The sequence below is a fragment of the Microtus pennsylvanicus genome, chromosome 4 (assembly GCF_037038515.1).
Source record: "Microtus pennsylvanicus isolate mMicPen1 chromosome 4, mMicPen1.hap1, whole genome shotgun sequence".
In the NCBI taxonomy this organism is placed as follows: Eukaryota; Metazoa; Chordata; class Mammalia; order Rodentia; family Cricetidae; genus Microtus; species Microtus pennsylvanicus.
This window is the reverse complement of record NC_134582.1, coordinates 18,458,132-18,479,072: the sequence shown is the minus strand read 5'-3', so window position 1 is coordinate 18,479,072 and position 20,941 is coordinate 18,458,132. Positions and strand designations below refer to the sequence as shown.

General features: G+C 39.6%; 1 protein-coding gene across 5 annotated transcripts in view; it reads right to left on the bottom strand.

Annotated features, from left to right (window-relative positions):
• Positions 1–20,941, bottom strand: part of Ptpn2 (protein tyrosine phosphatase non-receptor type 2) — a 61,457-nt gene that overhangs the window by 8,025 nt on the left and 32,491 nt on the right. For all 5 annotated transcript variants that reach the window (XR_012910257.1, XM_075968411.1, XM_075968410.1 and 2 more), the window contains 5 exons: positions 19,125–19,223; positions 9,843–9,977; positions 7,404–7,613; positions 5,045–5,197; positions 1,703–1,869 (listed from right to left, as the gene is read on the bottom strand). Coding sequence is in view for 4 of the 5 variants with exons in the window: in XM_075968411.1 (XP_075824526.1) it covers positions 1,703–1,869; positions 5,045–5,197; positions 7,404–7,613; positions 9,843–9,977; positions 19,125–19,223 (764 nt within the window). In the remaining variant the exon portion in view is untranslated. The remainder of the gene's footprint in view (positions 1–1,702; positions 1,870–5,044; positions 5,198–7,403; positions 7,614–9,842; positions 9,978–19,124; positions 19,224–20,941) is intronic.

Genomic DNA, 20,941 nt, shown 5'->3' with positions numbered 1-20,941 from the left:
ATTGTTCCACATGGCCAATGATACGCTGACAATTCAGGTATAAATTTTGGTATACTTATAGTAATACTTTACTAGGACCTGAAGGTGAGTCAGATATTTTTTAAAACTGTCTGCTTCCTCCTCTTTCCTCTCTTTTTCCCAACCAGCTGAGAGGGAAAAGACTGGAGGTTCTTCCACATCTGCTCCCCTTGTGATAGCATTCAAAAGCTCAAAGCCCTTTGACAATACTCGACTATTTCTATGAATGCTCTGTTTGGAGGGTGCCCACTTGTCTGTCTGACCATATAGATTTCTAGCTCCCATCTTCCATTTCACTGAGAGGTCTCTGACATCCAGGGCAACCAGTCCTCGATTCAAAGAAGACTGGCCAACAGCAACATGGCAGCCACTGAACTCTTGCTCTAGGAAAAAAATTTCACAAAACCCATCTCTTCTTACATACATGTGACAGCAAACACCTGACCAGCTTCAATCTTGGCAGTGGTTTTTGTTTTTGTTTGTTTTTTGTCTTTTCATAACTGTTTTATTTAATCCGGCAGTGATTTTTTTTTTAAGTAAGAGCTCTGAACATTTGGCTTGATTAAAAACAATCTTGAATAGCTTTTCAGTATCTACTAGATCACAAGACATTTTCTGGTCAAAATGTTTAACTTGAATCTAACCAAGAAATCCAAACTATAAGGCATTCTAAAGATCATGCGACAAGTGAAGGGTAAGAAAGTGTAGAAATGTTTCCAGACCGAGGACACCAAAGCATCACCTCACTCAGACACACGCATGAACCTTGACTGATCTAGGACTACTGGTTGACTTTTAGAGACAGTCTCATTATGTAAAGCCCGGCTTTCCTGGAACTTGAGATTCTCCTGCCTCAGCCTCCGGAGTGTTTGGGTACAGGTATACAGCTCTAAATTCTTTTTTTTAATTGAATTACTGTGCTTGTGTGCATGAGGGGGAAGGAGGAAACGGGGGGGGGGGGGGAAGCAAAGGAGGGAGAGAACCTATAGAGGTCAGAGGACAACTGCTCATTTAAAAACAAACAAAACCCCCAAAAGACAGGATTTCCAACCAGGCTGGCCTCAAATTCAGTGTCTAACCAAGGATGACCTTAAACTTCTGATCCTTCTGCTTCCTCCTCAAGGGCTGAAATTGCTCATCTATTTTTGTATGCAGCGCTAGAGATGTAACTCAAGGCTTTGTGCATACGAGGTAAGCACTGTAGCTCGACTACATTTTCAGTCATGAATTATATTGTCTTAAATAACTACAAAATTGGGATCATAATAAATAAGCTAAAGACAATTGTGTGTGCCTATATTGCTAAGTCCTGTGGTGCCTCACTTGGCCTTTTTCTTTTCTTTTCTTTGTTTTGTTTGTTTTTTTGAGACAAGCAAGGTTTCTTTGTGTAACCATGGCTGTCCTGGAACTTGCTCTGTAGACCAGACTGGTCTCAAACTCACAGAGATCCGGTGCCTCTGCCTCCAGAGCGCTGGGGTTAAAGGCGTGCACCATCACAGACTGGCTTGTACTGGCTTTAAAGACAGAAAACTTCTTGAAAGTATTTATGTCATTAAACAACACCCAAACACTCTGACAAAGTAAAACATGATATTAAATGTAAAAACGTGTCTATACTATTTCACACATGCTGCATTTAGTCAACAGGCTCATCTTTCTCAGTAGATTGCTACATGGCGCATACCTCTCATTGTTCTCTTCGACATTATCTTGCATCTTAGAAGAAAGTCCTGTTAGTTTTTCCTCTTCTGAACCTATTTTCTTCCCATTGTACTTTTCAGTCATTGTTCTGTTCTGCGAATGATCACAAGCAGGAGACAAATCTTCTTTAGAAAGTTCTCTCCACCGTTTCTAGGAAGAGAAGAGAAGTAATAAGTGGTGTGGAATAGATGTGTCACTTGGGTTGGTTTAATAAGAAGTTAAACAGCTAACAGCTAGGCAGGCCTTTCAGGGAAGAGAATGCTGGTAAAAAGAAGGCAGAGATGTGGGAGACACCAAGGAAGAAGGAGAGCAGGATGGACAGTACACAGATAAGGTAAAGGAGCTTCAGGGCAGCACAGAGATGAATAAAAATGGGTGAATTTAAGGCATAAGAGCTAAGCTAAACACAAGCCTAACTTTCATAATTAATAATAAATCTCATGTCATGATTTGAGAGCTGGCTGGTACGGGAGAAAAATTTGACTACACATAGTGCCAAATGTCTGGCCACATATATCCACGTACATCTAAGAAAATTTATTTAAAAAAAAACAACCCTTTAAAACAGAGTCAAACACAACTTCCAAACAACCACAGTCTCTCAAGTAGGCTCTTCAGTATACAGAGATGTGGCTACCAGTCTCCACAGTGGCTGACAGAGAACACTGCAGATGCTCAGTAAAGTAAGATCCAGTTAAGAGCACTGGCTGTACTTCCAGAGGACCCAGATTCAATTCCTAGCACCCAAACATCTGAAACTCCAACACCGGCACACCAATGGACATGAAATAAAAAGTTAATTAAAAAAAAATGCAGATGGAAAAAACCTCTAAACAGGTTCCATTATTTCATTGTGTTTAACAATGTGTACAGGCTTAAGAAAGAAAGGGTGTACAGATAGTCAGAAAACATGAACAGTTTATAAATAACGAAGCAAAAGCTTTAAAAAAAAGTTGTTTTTTTTTTAAAAAAAGAATAAGCCACATAGAGATGTAAAATACACAGGGGGTCTGGATCCTGAATTTAAATTTTTTGAGTGATAATGAACAAACAAGAGCTGCTGAGAGACAATAGATTATAAAAATTACTAAATTAAACCAACCTATATATTTTTAAGATGTCTTAACTGCAAAATGGGAGTTTAAAAAACAAGTATTTTTGTGGAAGAGGTCATGCTTTTGTTTCCAGAGGAAATTAAAGACTGTGGGTTTATTCAAGGTTAATAGTGATCAGGTTTGATCAGGGAGACACCCTGAAAATCCTGACTACAGACATAGAGAAATAAACCTAGAAAAACTGCACGACAGGTGACAGATATTTTCCCTGCTCAAACATAAAGCAAAAAAAAAAAAAAAAAATCATCTTTGGCTGGCTTGCGTGTATCACACAGTCCATACGTATATTAATGCAGATGCGTATGTTACCTTTGAAACTTTATGTGTTTTCAGAACAAGGGGCCGAGACAGCAATGAAAACAGGTGACCCAGGCAATCCAGCCTCTCAGAATGTCTCTGTTGCAGTTTCCTCAGAATTCTGTATCCAGAACAGCTTCAAGGTTGCTTGCTGAGATGGTCCAGCCTCATAGACTATTCCAGTCAAGGACTTCGAATAAGCCTTACATTTTCCCATCACACAGAGACTATACAAATAGGTAGCTCCACCAGGTCTTGCCCATTATCTTAATTTTCTCAGGGTCTCCTAAACATGCCAATGCCCCAATACAACATGAAACAATCTATAGAGAAGTGAGGCCCACGTTCCCAAGAGGGGGTGGCGGTTTTTGGTCGTTTGGTGGGTTATGGATATTTGTCATCATTTAGGGGGCTTGGTTACAGACTGTTACTGGTCATAGTCAGGAAAAAACCTGACATAGGAGATTAAATTCAGGAATCACTTTCTGAAGAGAAAAAGGAAGATATAGTATAGAAATGATGAGGTAAAAGAGTAGATTGCTGAGTCTACTTTTGAACAACCACGTCTCTAACAGTTCACATTGCTATGGATTTTGATATATTCATACAAATTTAGAGTTATTTTTGTTATACTGAATGTATGATTCTACTCTTGCTTGGGGTATTGTGCTTATACAGTTAATTTAAAAACGTAATGTAAAGCCAGGCAGTGATGGTGCATGCCTTTAATCTCAGTACTCGGGAGGCAGAAACAGGCGGATCTTTGTGAGTTCAAGGCCAGCCTGGTCTACAAGAGCTAATTCCAGGGCAGGCTCCAAAGCTACAGAGAAACCCTGTCTCGAAAAATCCAAAAACAAAACAAAAAAAGTAATGTAAAATTAAGAAATGCAGATTAACAGTTATCTATAATAAAACTTATAGTCATATTAAATATATTTTCAAGGTCAAATAGATACATTTTAGACAGATGGTCTTCATACACTTCAAAGGACTGCAGAATTTAAACATTTAAAATGTTTTTTGTTTGTCTCTTGGTTAATTTTTGAAGATTTATTTAATTATTAGTATATAGTGTTCTGCCTGCATGCCAGAAGAGGGCACCAGATCTCATTACAGATGGTTGTGAGCCACCATGTCGTTGTTGGGAACTGAACTCATAAGATCTCTGGGAGAGCAGTCAATGCTCCTAACCACTGAGCATTCTCTCCAGTTCTAAAATGTTTTGTTAATATAGGGCTTTTTCATGTCAGTGTAAAGTAGGACCAATTTACTTCAAGAAGATGACAGGTATCAAACTCTACATGGTGTTTGCTTTCTTGTGGCAAAAGCTAGCCACAAAGAAATTGTTCTTGGTCTCTATTGCTGACAGTATACTGTCCAAATTGGACAAGCAGGACACAAAGGAAAGTGTCTGTCAAACTTTGCCAAGACAAATAATCCTTAAAAATACCTGTGTCACAGAAAAGTCTGTCAGATATTTTAGGCCTGTAGGCCAAAAATGAATGCACCGTTACAGAGGAACCTTGGGGTGACTGTAAAGCCAGGCAGTGTTGGCGCACACCTTTAATCCCAGCACTTGGGAGGCAGAGGCAGGAGGATCTCTGTGAGTTCGAGGCCAGCCTGATCTACAAGAGCTAGTTCCAGGATGGGCCCCAAAGCTACACAGAGTAACCCTGCTTTAACACACACACACACACACACACAGACACAGACAGACACAGACACACACACACACACACACACAAAATGAATCTGACATTGGCCCTTGTCCTCTGTACATATGCACATCAGAACTTGGCCAAAAACACAATCATGTACACACACATAAAAATAATTACATTAAGCCAGGTGGCGGTGGCACAAGCCTTTAATCTTAGCACTGACACTATCTGATAGTAGTGACCGTGATTTACCTGTATATTTGAATCTCCTTGTGTGTACTTTGCTCCTTCTATTATAGCCATATAGGAGAATCTGAGCTGGTCTGGCGTCTGGATAAGTCCCATGCGATACTTTCTCATATTCAGTAATACTTGTTTCACATTAACATCCTCTCCTTTTTCCATCTGCAACAAAGGCAAAAGCAAGTTGTCTAAGTCCAGGAAACAGAAACAATACAAGGTCACCTCTCAGAACTTAGCTGTGTTGTAGATCTTCTTGAAGAAAAAATAATTTGACACATGATGGCAACAACCCATTATTCTTACACACCGGCTGTCAAAGCAGCACCTGAAGGGTCTCTAGATATTCACGCAATTCCAATCACAGCAATTTCATTCACTCTGATCAATACTCAGTCAAAGTAAGGAGTCACACTTATTTCTGGCCAAAACAAGGGTAACTGCCCTTGGTAGTTTCATTTTCTCTCTTTCTCTCTCTCTCTGGTTGAGACCTGGTTTCTCTAGGTTGCAGCTCGTTGTATACCAGGCTCAGGCTGGCCTTTAACTCACAGAGATTCGCACGTCTCTGCCTCGTGAGTGTACCACCATGGTCTGGCTTTATTTTTATCTCTTAATGTGACTGATTTATTGCCCTCCCTCCCTTCCTGATCCATAGAGCAAGTTCCAAGAAAACCAGGGTTACACAAAGAAACCCTGTATCAAAGAAAAGAAAAAAAAAAACAAAACCAACCTAACTACCTCCCTCCCCGAAAAAGGGGGGAACAAAAACAAAACTAGTGGATGCTGAAGGACTAGATATTACAGAAATCAAGGCACCAAGTATTATCGATAGGTTTGATTCTATAATAAAAGGAGGGAGAAAGAAGGCAAGTATTAAAAGAGGCATGAGAACCTAGAAATCCCCTATGTCCAAAGGTCATAGACTAAAGGTCATAAAAAGAAAGAATGGAAGGGGGCTGGAAGGATGGTCTAGCAATTGAGAACACTGAATGTTCAATTCCCAGCACACACACAGTCATATTACAGATAGTCATCTATCTGTGATAACAGTTTCCGAAGATCTGACATCCTCTTCCTTCCATGCAGACCTGAATGCACCTGGTGCAAACATACATATGAGCAAAACAGAAAAGGAGGAGGGAGCTTGAATCGGTTGCGGCTGTGGGTGGTGGGTTAAAAAAAAAAGTTTAGATCTTGGGGTTCCACACAAGAGTCTCAAGACTGGCTCTGTACTAACATGTGGTGTCCTGGTTTCACATCTGTTGCTATGAGAGAACACTGGCCAGAAGCAGCTTAGAAGGAAAGGTTTTATTTTAGTTCATAACCCCAGACCACAGCCTATCATTTAAGTACTTGCTATGTAGTTGGGCTGGTCTGGAACTCAGAGAGAATCCTTTACCTCTGTTGGAATCAAAGGTGTATGCCACCACAGATGGACTTCTTTCTTGTTTTATGAGACAGTCTCTTACTGGATCTGGGTAAGCTATGGTCAGTGAGCTCTAGGGACCTACCTTACTCCCACTTCCCAAGTTCTGGGATTACAAACATGGCACTGTGTACGTGAGGCAAATTTTCCATCCTAGCTTACTTAATGTTGAGATGACAGGTACGAGCCAAGCCTGAATGAGACAAATTTCTTGGGGAAGCTCTGGAACTGTTGGACATACTCATATACCAGCCAGGAGCTAGAGCTAATTTAAACAGTGGAAGGTAGGGATTTTCAACAAGAAAGTACAAGTTTAACCTAAAAACACTAGATTTTAGGATATGACATTAGAACTTACTGCTGCCTATAGAAACAATTAAGACAGATGAAGGGGCTAGGTGGATACAAGAACTGACTGCTATCATAGAGAACCAGGGTTTGTCTTACAATTATGTGCAACTCTGTTTTGGGAACTCGGTGCTCCAGTCATGCACATGGCACACATACATACTTGAAGGGAAAACACATAAACATAATTTTAAAATTTTTTACAAATGTTTATAAGCTGGGTGGTGGTGGTGGTGCAGATAGATTTCTGATTTTGAGACCAGCCTCATCTACAGAGTGAGTTCCAGGACAGCAAGGGCTACACAAGGAAACCCTGTCTTGAAAATCAAAAAAACTTTATCCGTTCCTCATTAATATTATAAAACCATAAAACAAAACAAAGCAGAGACACCGAACTGGCCAGGCAGGGTGGTACATGCCTTTATAGGAGTAAAATACTTGAGAGGCAGAGGCAGGCGATTTCTTAAGTTTGAGGCCAGCCTGATCCACGAAGAGAGTTCCAGGACAGCCAAAGCTACAAAGAGAAACCCTGTCTCGAAAAACCAAGCCAAACCAAAAACCCCACAAACCCGAAATAAGGTCACCATGGACACTTACCAGAACAAGGCAGGTGTCTACAAGAGAGAAGGTGCCAGAGCGCCCAATGCCTGCACTACAATGGATCACTGCAGGTCCATGGTCTGGGTTCAAGGAGCCAGATTCTCTAACTTTAAACAAGAAATTGAGGAATGAAGCCGGTGACTCAGGAACTCCAAAATCTGGCCAGGTGGTATAATGAAAGTGAGATATAGTTCGGGTTTCACCACTCTGAAATGTGAAAATCAAGGGGAAGTTAGTTCCGATTTTTTTCTTTTTTTAAAATTATTTATTGTATTTTATGTATAGTAGTGCTGTATCTGCATGTATACCTGCATACCAGAAGAGGGTATCAGATTCCATTATAGATCATTTAAGCCACCATGTGGTTGCTGGGAATTGAATTCAAGACCTCTGGAAGAGCAGTTAGTGTTCCTAACCACTGATCCACCTCTGTAGCCCTTTAATTTTTTTTAGTATACAAGTACGTAGTTATTGTTGCAGAAACATGTTTTGGGAACATATGAAAACAAACAAAAGAAACTAGAGATGGGGCTACAGCAGTGGAAGGAGTGCTTGCCTTATATATAGAAAGCCCTGAATCATACACCAAACCCTGGCTGAATCTCTGACAGCACGTGCAACTGGGTAATGGTACACATGCCTGTAATCCCAGCATTTAGGAGATAGAGACAGGATGATCAGAAGTTCAAGGCCATTTTGAGGCCATGTCTCAAAAACAACAACCACTAAACAAAATCATTAGATGACCTATAAGATATGGGAGGAACATGAGGCTGGGCAGAGGAAAACCAAGCCTTGGGCTTTAATACAATAATGTAGCTGCATTTGCCAGGGAAAAATAGAGTAACACTAAAAGGTACTTCCACCCATATAAAGAGTAACACTAAAAGGTACTTCCACCCATTTAAAAAGTACATGCACGTATTTATTTATCTTCATTTTTAGTTGTTAGTGCATGTTAATAATCAACTCAAACATTATTTTACTAAACAGACTAAACACATTCTTAAGGTCAACTTGGCCACATTTCCTCAATTTGCAGTTGTCCTGGTTACTATCAACAACTCGAAACACTCTCCCTTGTTTGTTCTAACTTACTCTAATTCACAGTGCAAGCAAAGAGATAAATGCGAAAGAGGAAAAGCAGCCCCTCCGATACTCAGGGGACAGCAGCAGCACACTGACAGTCACCTGTGATGTGTCAGAACCATGTACGACGACAGACATGGACCTCTGGAGAAAAGACCTGGGTAAATATTCCTGAGATCATATTCTACACTATATTTTAACATTTTCTTCTCAACTCAATAGAGTCACATTTCTGTATGGTCTCTTCCAAGTTCAGTATGTCTTTTTCTTGATCTTTGGGCTACTTCCAAGAGTAGTTAAGTACCAGGAGCTATCATACTGGCACAAGATGTTTTATACACATCCATACTTTCATTTGCTCTCCACAATAGCCTTGCAAATATACAATTTCCATTTTATAGATGAGGAAACCATACCTCTACTGAGTAGTAGAGCTGGAATGTGAGTTCAAGTTTGTTCCAGTGATTCTCTTTATTCCCAAGTATGTTTGCATTTTCTGGGTGATGGGTACTGAACCCTAAACCTTCAAGCATGCGAAGAAAGTTCCTTACAACTCAGTAATATTCACTACCCACTTATATTTTAGTTTTTGGTTCTTGGGATTTAATCTAATCTAGGGCCTAGAGTATATTAATCAAGTACTCGATCAATACGTTCTATCCAGAACATCCCTTCCTACATTTTTAGTAATTCTTTTTTTTCTTTCTTTCTTTTTTTTTGGGTTGTTATCTTTTTATTTTATTTTATTTTATTTTATTTTATTTTATTTTATTTAGGATAAAGTTCCTCTGTGTAACCCTTTCTGTCCTGGAACTCGCTCTGTAGATCGGGCTGGACTTGAACTCACAGTGATTTGCCTGGGTGCTGGGAATAAAGTCGTGTGTCACCACCACATGGCAAAATTCTTTTTTTCTTTTAAAATTTACTTATTTGCATTTATGTATGTTTGAGTGTCTGCATATATCTATGTGCATCATGTATGTGCCAGAGGCTGTGGAGACCAGAAGAGCGCACTGATTTCCCTAGATCTGGAGTTACAGGCAGTGGTAAGCTTCTTGATATGGGTGCTGGAATTGAACCTGGGTGTTCTGCGAGAATGACATGTACTCTTAATCTCTGGCCCCAATAATTAATTTTCAATCTTCAAATATTAATATTAATCTAAACATTATAATTCTTTGTTTTTCAGGATTTCTTCAGTTACTTTCTACAGAAATACAATCTAAACATGTTTATGACTAGATACTATTACAAAAATTCAAATTCAAGCACAGTACCAATCCTAGTAATAAAGAATTCTTAAAACCATCAGATGAAACTGAAACCCTGAAACCAGAAAAGCCTTACATTGATATTTTCTAACTGCAGTAGATGTACTGTATAATATGACTTCACATCTTCAGATAAGAGTTTCACACTAAATCCTGTTTCCTTAAACAGCATCTCTCGGTCATCTGTTGGCCAGTATTGTGCACATTTAACCTAAATTTAAGAACAATAGTTTAGACATATTATAAAACCATAAAAAGGAAAATAAACCTCACATATACATAGTATAAACTTCTTCAGGTACTGTATCCTAAGACTATCTGAAGTATTTTAATGACAATGACATCTTGTAAAGTAGTTTCATAAAACGTTTCCTTTAAATTTAAAAATCCATAAACAGCTAACATGTTCATAAAAATGTGATATACTTTTTTATTTTGAGACAGAATCTCTTTAAATAGTCCTGGATCTCACTGTATAGACGAGGCTGTGAACTTGGAGATTTGTCTGCCTCAGCCTCCTGAATGCTGAGATTAAGGGCATAAGCCAACATGCCCTGCTAAAGTGTGCTAGTCTTAAAGCATAATAACATTTTAACATATTCACTCTGGATTTCTAATATCAGGCTCTTACAAGAATCTTATCTTCAGAAAACACCAACGAGGTTTTCTTCCAAGACAGCAGTGGCACACACCTTTATTCCTTTCACTTGGGAGGTAGGCGGATCTCTATGAATTCAAGGCCAGCCTGTTCTACAGAGTGAGTTCCAGGACAGCCAACCAGAAGAATTGTTACTCAGATTAAGGATAACAAATAAAGCACAAGAGGTAAACAGGACATTTTACAGTAAGGAGAGAAAACAGAAACAGCATTAAAGCAAACAGAAGAAATGCAAAAGAAAATTCAACATATGTAGTGGGGGAGGGGGAACGGACAAGAACACCACCAACAAACAGTAGCAGAACAAATACCAACTGTGAAAGAGTATTTAAGACTACATACTCAAAGGCCAAAATTTTTTACCTGAGAAACGGATCAAATGACAGGACTTATTTTGGAAAATTTAATGTTAAAGAAAAAGGAAGACAGGTTCAAGAGATGGCTCAGTGGTTGACAGCACCTGGGTTTGATCCCCAGCACCCATATGATGGTACAGAATCATTCATAAACCCAGTTCCAGGGGATTCAGCAGGTATACACATGTACACCTACACAGGCAAACAATCATAAGTTTAATATAAAATAAATTAAAAAAAAAGAAAAAGGGAGAAAACCCTTTCAAGCATTGTAGGTAAAATAAGAATGGATTTATAAATAAATAAAAGAACATTCATTTGACTTGGATAGTAATCTATAATGCTATATAATGTTAGAAAGAAATGAATGTTATCAAATAAGAGCCAAAAAATTTTTATATTCTGCCAAAATGACTTTTAAGTACTAAAACAGCAGATGCACTTTTACTGACATGTAAGTAATCAGCGATGAAAATGCCCACAACAGGCTAGAGAAACGGTTCAGCAGTTAGGGGCACTGGATGCTCTTGCAGAGGATCCAGGTTTGACTCCCAGGACCTGCATGGTGGCTCACACCATGCTTTACTCCAATTCCAGGGGATTGATGCCTTTCTCTGACCTCTCAGAGTACCAGGCACATATGTGGTGCCACACATACACATTGAGGCAAAACACTCATACACATAAAAGGAAAATAAATCTAAAAAAAAACCTTAATGCCCATGAGTCCTTCTTTATGACTTGACATGAATATTAGAATAAGTGGATAGATTATCAACAAGGACTGATGATGAATATTATATACACACAAGTGGTCCTCTTGCCCTTCCAATTATTATTATTATTACTTTGCTTGTTTGTTTTTTGGGTTTTGTTTTTTCGAGACAGTGCTTTTCTATGTAGCCTTGGCTGTCCTGGAACTCACTATGTAGACAAGTCTGGCCTCCAACTTGCAGAGTTGAGTGCTGGATTAAAGATATGCATCACCAGTGCCCAACTGAAGATCCAATTCTTAAATGTTCTGGAACCAATCTGTATTCTGTCAATCATGCTTTAAATAAACGCTGATTGGCCAGGCAGGAAGTATAGGTGGGAAAACCAGACAGGAAGTAGAAATGATGCATGAGAACAGGAGAATTCTGGGGAGGAGGAAGTTGATTCCTCCCACTCCTGCCCAGACCACCGAAGCTGCAAGATGTGATCTGCCCCACTGAAAAAGGTACTGAGTCACATGGCTAACATAGATCAGAATAATGGGTTAACATAAGCTACAAGAGCTAATAAGTAGCCTGACCTAATGGGCCAATTAGCTTTATAACTTATAGAGATCTCTGTGTGATTTTCTTTGGGGCTTGCTGGCTGTGGGGTACTGGGCAGGACAGAAATCCCAACAAGCAGGCCCTTCATGTTACAAATTTTCGTTTTTCACTCATACCCACAGTAACTAGTATCTCAGCACACAAATACTCTAAACCGGCTCCTTTATTTTCCATAACAACTGAAGTGTAAGTGGTGATTGCTACTTGATTATTTGTATATATGTACATAGGGGTTACTTTCTTGGTTACTTTCTTGGTTTGTTTGTTTGGTTGGTTGGTTGGTTGGTGGTTTTTCAAGACAGGGTTTCTCCGTGTAACAGCCCTAACTGTAATGGAACTTGCTCTGTAGACCAGGCTGTTTGGTTGGTTGGTTTTTCAAGACAGGGACTGTGGCTGTCCTGGAACTTGTTCTGCAGATCCACCTGTCTCTGCCTCCCAAGTGCTGGGATTAAAGTTAAGCACCACCAATGCCTATTTGAGTTTACTCTTAATTAGTGATTGTTTACTATTATTCCTTTCAAGGGATCAACAGCTGGTGATAGCCCAGCAGATAAAATGACACCTTTACCCTACAACCTAGTTCCTCTTGAACACTGCAAACATAACCACAGGAAAAGATGAAAACCAAACAAACAAAGAACCTCACCGCAGATGCACATAGGCAGAAGAGAAACAAAGGAAACATGAAAAGCCAAGGCAGTATGATGCCTCCAAAAATTACTAGTGCCAGGCAGGTCGGGGTGGCACATGCCTTTAATCCCAGCACTCGGGAGACAGAAACAGGTACATAACTATGAACTTGAGGCCAGCCTGGTCTACAGAGTGAGTTCCAAGAGAGCCAGGACTCTTTCACAAAGAAGGAAAAACAACAAAAACCCAAACCCAAAAACCAAACAAACAAACAAACAAACAAAAAGAACAAAAACAAACTAGTCCCACTGTAATCCCACTATAATGATCATTAAGCAGAGGAAATTCCAAAGAACTCAAAGAGGGGACTGAGGAGACTAAGCTTAGCGGCTAAAGTGGTCACTGCATAAACACAGAAGCTGAGACTCCATTCCAGCACCACAGAGTAAAGCTGGGCACAGAGGTGAGCACACAGATGTGGGGGCACAGAGATGAGTGACTTCTAGGGGCTCCCTGGCCAGTCAATCTTTCGCCACAAACAGGCCACCCTGACATAAAACTCCATCTGAGTTAAATGACATGATGGATCAAATGAACCTAAAGACATTTACAGAACACTGTGCAAACAACACAGATTACATGTTCTTAGCAGCATTCCAAGAAATTTCCTTTAAATAAGATCACTCTTGAGGAATACTGTCCTCGGGGAATGAGATGCCACTGTGTCTTAGAACTGCAGCAGCAGTGATTACCCATGAGATCCGTAAATATTAAGCCCTGTAACATTCCATAACAAATGGAGAAACTTACCAGGCTCTTCCCTCTAAGGGTTTATAGGCAGTTAACAGTGGCTGGGGAGAGGGAGAGATGTTTTTCTTTTTTCATTTTGTTTTTTGAGACATAGTCTCCCGAGGTAGCTCTGCTGCCCTGAAACTCGTTTTGTAGACCAGGTGGCCTCAAACTCAGACTTCTCTGCCTCTCGAGTACTGAGATCAAAGGTGTTCATCACCATGGCTGGCTTTGACACAGGTATTTTTCTTTGGTAATGGAGTCAGAAACATTAATTTTAAAGCACCAGTGTTCCTAAAACTAACTTCACATATATGCTATTGTAAAAAGTGCTGTTTCTTAGCCTCCCAAATGCACTTGAGTACAACCGTCTGCTCCTATCACTGTAGTGAGCAAATGTTTGCCTCACCGGAAAATTCACACAATACTCTTACAGAAAACAAATCTTGAGGAAAATTAAAACATTGTCTTATACTCCACTTGACCTCAATAGAATAAAACTACAAAACAAGAAAAACAACAGAACATACAAAGACCTATAGATTGAAAACAAAATACCAAAAAAGAAACAAACAACAAAAAATACCCATACTACTGAATGAGAATGGATCTCTGAAGACATCAAAGAGAACAAAAAATGTGTATAGAATTGCATAAAAAATTACAGCATAATATTCCAAACCCTGTGAAACAGAATGAAATCAGTCCTAGAGAGAAGTTTATAGCTGTAAGTGCCTAACATAAAAATAAGTAAATAAATGCATCAGAGTTATCTCAATATCTGAGGCTTTGGAAAAACAAGAACAAGCCAAGTCCAAAAGTATAGATAGTAAGAAATAAGATCAGGGCAGAAACTAATGAAATGAAAACTAAAGAAGCAATACACAGAGTCAGTGAAGCAAAGGCATTCATTTTATGAAACCAGCATTACTCTAATAGTAATGTTGGACAAAGGCAGAACATATAAATAAAATGATAGACCACTGTCTTGATGAATATAACAACAAAATTCTCAATAAAATACTTGCAAATTGAATTCAAGAACACAGCTGGAGAGATGGCTCAGAGGTAAAGAACACTGACTGCTCTTTCAGAGGTCCTGAGTTCAATTCCCAGCAACCACATAGTGGCTCACAGCCATCTATAATGAGATCTGGTGCCCTCTTCTGGCATGCAAGCATACATGGAAGGAATGTTGTATACATAATGAATTCAAGAACACAGAAAAGAGATCATTCACCATGATCAAGTTGGCTTCATTCCAGAGATTCAGGGATGGTTCAACATAGCAAATCAAAAATCATACTTGACCACATAAATTGACTCAAGGACAGAAAACACATGATGTTAAAAAGACATCCCTTCATGATGAAAGTCCTAAAGAGACTAGGAATAAAAAGGACATATTTACACACAATAAAGGCTACATATGACAAACCTATAGCCAACATCACACCAGGAGAAAATTCAAAACATATTGGCTACAATAGGAAACAAGACAGAGGTTTTCATCTTTCTCTACCCTTACTTATTCAATACAGTAGTTGAAGTTTTAACTAGAGTAAGACAAGAGAAGGAAATGAATGGATACAAACAGGAAAGGAAGAAGCCTATTCACCCTTATATATTGATAAAAGATCCTACATATAAGATATCCTAAAGACTGCATCAGAAAATTCTTAGATTTGATGAACAGTTTATGCAAGTGTCAAGATACAAAATTAATATTTAAAATCAGTAGACTTTCTATATCAGTAACAACATGTTGGCAAGATATTTGATCACACTGTGAACCCCGAGAGACTGCGTTACTTACTGAAAAAATCTATTTCTAGCTGTAGTGTGGCTCTGTCCTAGCATAAACCAAGAGCTTTGTGCTTATTGTAAACAGGATTAAATAAAATTAACCATAGGTCAAGTAGAGCAAGTAACCAGCTGACAGGCAATGAACAAAAAAAAGACCATAGAGAGTAAGAGAGAGTCAGAAAGATGGACAGAGACTCACACAGGAAGTAGAAGGGAGAACATTCCGTTGGAGTTTTTGTTTGAGACTGTGAAACAGAAAGGAAATTTTTGGGGATGCCTGAGGAGGAAGGTCAGCTGGGGACTTTTTCTGATTCTCTGAGCTAGTAGGTCTTCACCCCAGCATCTGGCTCCCAAGTCTTTATTGGTAAAATGGAATGGAGTTTTTGCTTAAAAAAAAGAAAAAGAAAAGACAAACATGTTTACAAAGAATCAGGAAATAATCTCATTCTAATAGCTTTAAAAAAAAAACTTGCAACAAACCTAGGTAAAGAAAGATCTCTACAATAAAGGCTACAGCACTAAAGAAAAATTAAGAGTGTAGAAGATGGAAAAACTTCTCCTCCTCACAGATCAGAAGAATTAATACTGTAAGGGCAGAAACTGTGGGTTAGTAAAAAAAAAAAAAAGAAATTCTTGGGCAGAGGTGGCACACGCCTTTAATCCCAGCATTAGGGAGGCAGAGGCAGGAAGATCTCTGTGAGTTTTGAGGCCAGCCTGGTTTACTAGAGTGAGATCCAGGACAAAACAAAACTCCCCAACTGAACAAACAAACAAAAGAATCCTCTTATGAAAGTTCTAAAGACGGGGGGGGGGGGGGGGGGGGGGGAGAGATCTAATTCTGAGCAAAAAAGTAAAACAAATAAAAATACAATAATGATACATCATACATGATTTCAAGTTATACCACAGAGCCATAATAACAAAAAAGGGCTTAATACTTTCACAAAAAGAAAAACGGATCAATCCAATAGAAAGGGAACCCAGAAAAGCCAATATAGCTTCAATCAGGTGATCTTTGGTGCAGGTGTTACTGTGAGTCCAGTGGGTGGATAGACAAACGCAGATCCTGAGGGCTCACAACCAATTCAGTCAGAACAAGGGCCCCCAAGTTTGGTGAGGGGCCTTGTCTTAAAACTAAAGCACAAATCAATGAAGAATAAATTCTGCTCCCCCAGTGAACATGCACACAGACAACACAGACACCTACGCAGTGACTTTCTGAACAGGGCCTCTACTCACTTGGGAAATAATGTCTGCAGTGACATCTTATGAGCATGGCGAACAATAAGGGCTGATGAGAAGCCAAGGACAATGGCACGCGGTTTTGATTCTACGCAATGTGCTGGCTTTGTGGGAGCCTAGCCAGTTTGGATGTTCACCTTCCTAGATATGGACGGAGCGGGGAGGACCTAGGACTTACCACAGGGCAGGGAACCCTGACTGCTCTTTGGACTGGAGAAGGGGGGGGAGAGGAGTGGGAGGAGGGGGAGAAGGGTGGGAGGAGGGGGAGGGAAATGGGAGGCTGGGAGGAGGTGGAAACTTGTTTTTTTTTTTTTCTTCCTTTTCTCAATAAAAAAATAAAAACAAAAAAATTTAAAAAAAAAGTAAAAAGTTTTCCTGAATATCAGAGTGCTAAGTCACCAGAGGCCAGGCAGTGGTGGCACACAACTTTAATTCCAGGACTCAGGAGACAGAGGCAGAAGGATCTCTGTTAGTTCAAAGCCACCCTGGGCTACGCAAGGTTGAATCTGTTTAAAAGAGAAAAAGCTCACACAAGGGTGATTCCTGTGAAATGACTAAGCCTTAATGGACCCGAGAGCCAGTTGGCTGATACTGATAGTAAGAGCATGCACAGTAGAGCCAGCCAGGGTCTGCCAGACAACAGCAGCCAAGTCTGACAAGAGATGATGTGGACCCTGCTACAGATTCCAGCACTTGGGATCTCATGCCTTTAATGCCAGCAATAGAGAGGTAGGGACAGGAGTGTTACAGCTCAGCAAAGAGGAATAAGGCTTCCGGAGATGGGAGCTCAGTGCAGTCTGAGGTGTGGTGGAGACAGATGGAGCATGGAGATGCAGTCTGAGGACAGGATCACCCCTTTGGTCTGAGCACTGGTAGAGGTAAAAGAACTCTCTAGTTGCTGGCCTCTCTGCTTCTTTCATCTTCAGCATTAACCCCTGTATCTGACTCTTGGTTTTTATCATTAAGACCAATTAGAATTTGTATTACAAATGTCAACAGCTGACAAAAAGAACCTCATGAAATTATGAAGTTTCAGGAGCTGGAGAGATGGCTCAGAGGTTAAGAGCACTGACTACTCTTCCAGAGGTCCTGAGTTCAATTCCCAGCAACCACATGATGGCTCACAGCCATCTATAATGAGATTTGGTGCCCTCTTCTGGCATGGAAGCATACATGGAAGGAATGTTGTATACATAATAAATAAATCTTAAAAAAAAAAGAAATTATGAAGTTTCTGCACAGAAAAGCAAGTGGTTAAGTGAACACCTATAGTGAATATCTTTGCTAACCATTTTATCTGACAGAAGACTAATATCTAGAATATACAAAAAACTCAAAAACATAAACAACCCCATCAATAAAGGGGCTAATGAAATGAACAGACAAGATGAGACACAAATTGTCACTCTATACATGAAAAAATGTTCAGCCTTGCTAGCTACCAGAGACATGCAAACTAAAACTACACTGAAATCCCCATCTCACTCTAGGCAGGATGACAATCGTTAAGAAAAGAAATAATTGTTGGATATAGTGATGCAACCCTGAAATTCCAGCACTCAGGACACAGAGGCAGGTGGAGCTCTATGAGGCCAGCCTGTTCTACATAGGGAGTTCCAGGACAGCCAGGGCTACAAAGGGGGGGGGGAGGGGAGGAAGGAAGGAGGGAGGGAGGGGGAGGGAGGAGGGAGAGAGAGAGAGAGAGAGAGAGAGAGACAGAGAGAGAGAGAGACAGAGACAGAGAGACAGAGAGACAGAGAGACAGAGAGACAGACACAAAAAACTCTGCTGGCAAGGTTGAGGACAGAAGGGAGCTGGTGCACACTGTTGATGGGACCGTAAACTACTTCTTCAGCCACTGTGGAAATCAGTATGGAAGTTCCACAAAACAACTGAAAGCAGAGCTACAATACAACTCAGCTATAATACTTCTGGGTATCACAGAGAGACCTACATTTTATCAACGTTTACCATGGTACTGTTCACAAAAGCTAAGTTATGAAACCAACTCAGGAATCCACAGATGAATGGATGAAGAAATGTGGTATATTTACAGAATGAAAAGTTTTAACCAAAAAGAGCATAGTTATGCTATTTGCAGAAATATAGATGCAACTGAGATAAACATACCAAGTGAAACATGAAAATCTCAGAAAAACGGTGTCTCTCTACTTTGCCTATCTATACAAAATCTAGGAGATGGACATGAAAGTGGAAGAGGAACTGTTTAGGAGAACAAAAGAAAAGGGAGAGAAGAAGTGGGAGAAAAAGGAGTGAGGAGCAAGGCAGAGAGCGAGCTCAACACACCAGCTACACTTACATGAAAGTGTCCACATGGAACAGAAGAAGACATATAGTACTATGAATCTACAAATTTATAATAAAAATGAGAGGAAGAAAAAGTATTCATTATTTCACTGGTCAGAAATATCCTGGCCACCACCCTTTAGCCATCAAAGGTCAATAGTAATAAATGAGTACCCGCTCCCAAAATGAAACATTTATAAACTAATGATCACAGATGGCAAACTAAACTATAAGTATTAAATATTACTCACCGATTCTTTCTCTACAGTTCGGTTTAACATGACAACTGCTTTGGTCTTTTGCTGCCACACCATGAGCCAGAAGTGGCAACATGTGTTAGGAAGTGGCCCCTGTAATAATAGAAAAAGAACATATCAGGGAAAGGAGCTGGGGAAGGACACGGCTCCAAGGATGCTGCTGTGATGACTGTGATGGTCAGTGAATTAGGTCCTGCTAAGTGAAGCAGGACTTTAAATACACTTAAATTCAAAATATAGTCTGCATTCAATAAAACTTTTCCATTATATTATATAAAGATATATTATTGACTTGGGCAGAAAAAGAACTGTATGGGATACCTGGGGTTCAGAAATAAGAGTTGGATAACTAGATTCAATTATATTATATTCAATTATTCAACACATAAAATACAGGCAAGATTTTGTGCCAAAAAAGTCAACTTAGTTCATATTATTATAGCTTTGTTATCATGACCAAAGGTGCCTAACACACAGGCAAATCAGAATCATGAAAATATCTGCGAGTTCACGTTCAGACTAGAAAGGAAGTCAGAAAAGGAAATTTGACTCTTCTCAGTTTCTGCAACAGACAAGTGACATCTCAGATCATGGGGGGGAATCTGTGAGAAATGAGGAAGTTTATGTCATTACTGACTGACCAACCAGTCACAGTCAACACAAAGGAACTTGCAGACAAAAAAAAAATCATCAAAGTGCCTGCAAATCAGTTTGTATCATCTGACAGAGTATCAGCTGGCATAGTTAAAAGCGGGCAACCGTCTTTATTACAAAATGCTACGGAGGGGATAAGAGCAAATACACAATTTCAATCCAATTTCTTTCACATCTGTCTTCGTGATAGCATAGGGGAAAAAAAAAACAGGAAGGAAAGGAGGAATGGAGGCAGGCAATGAAGCATGCCCAGACTTGGACTTTCTTCCTTCCTTCTTGTAGGACTGAAGATGTAACCCAGGAACTCATGAAAGCCGAGCAAACGTTCTACCAATAAGTTATAAAACCAATGTGCATCTAAACATGCAGACCATTTCCTGAGCAATGTGCCAGACTGTTCAGTGTCATGAGCAGGAAAGACCAGAGTTGCAGCCCCACTCAGTGGAACTGAGAGTTCAGATAGTTCTACACTGACTGAAATCATCTTTAGAGCAGATATATTTTTTGGTGTGTTGCCAATACTCAATACATACTGCTTAAGTAAACAAACTCTAAGGTTAACCTGTAAAATTGCTAGATAGCTGAGAAATTACGACCTTACTGTTAAAGAATTAGATTCTCTTCATTCAATGTACACATCTATTTCCAATATAAAACATACAGTCCAAAGGTGATAAAACAAACATCCTCTCCACCGAAATAAGAAAATCCCCAGTAAAATGAACACCTTTTTCTTTCATCTTAAAATAAAAATCATGGGTTGGGTGTAGTGACCTACACCTTTAATATCAAGGAGATGGTTCTCTTTGAGTTTTAGGCCAGCTTAGTCAACACAGTAAGATCCAGACTAGCCAGGGTTATACAGTAAAATCCTGTCTGAAAAGAACAAAACAAAATACAACAACTATGAAGTGAGACTAGAAAAAAAGCACCCCAGTGTGGCTCTCAGTTACCTATAACCAGCTCCAGGGGATAGGATAGAACTTTCTCTTCTGGCCTCAGGAGGAGCCTATATATGCATAGCACACATAAGAAAATACACAAGGACACATACAAATAAATAATAAAGAAAATGCTATTTAAAAATAACTACAAAGCAACTTAGTAGAGAAGTCCTTTGTGTGCACATTCATACTCCAATTCTATTACTGGTTCTA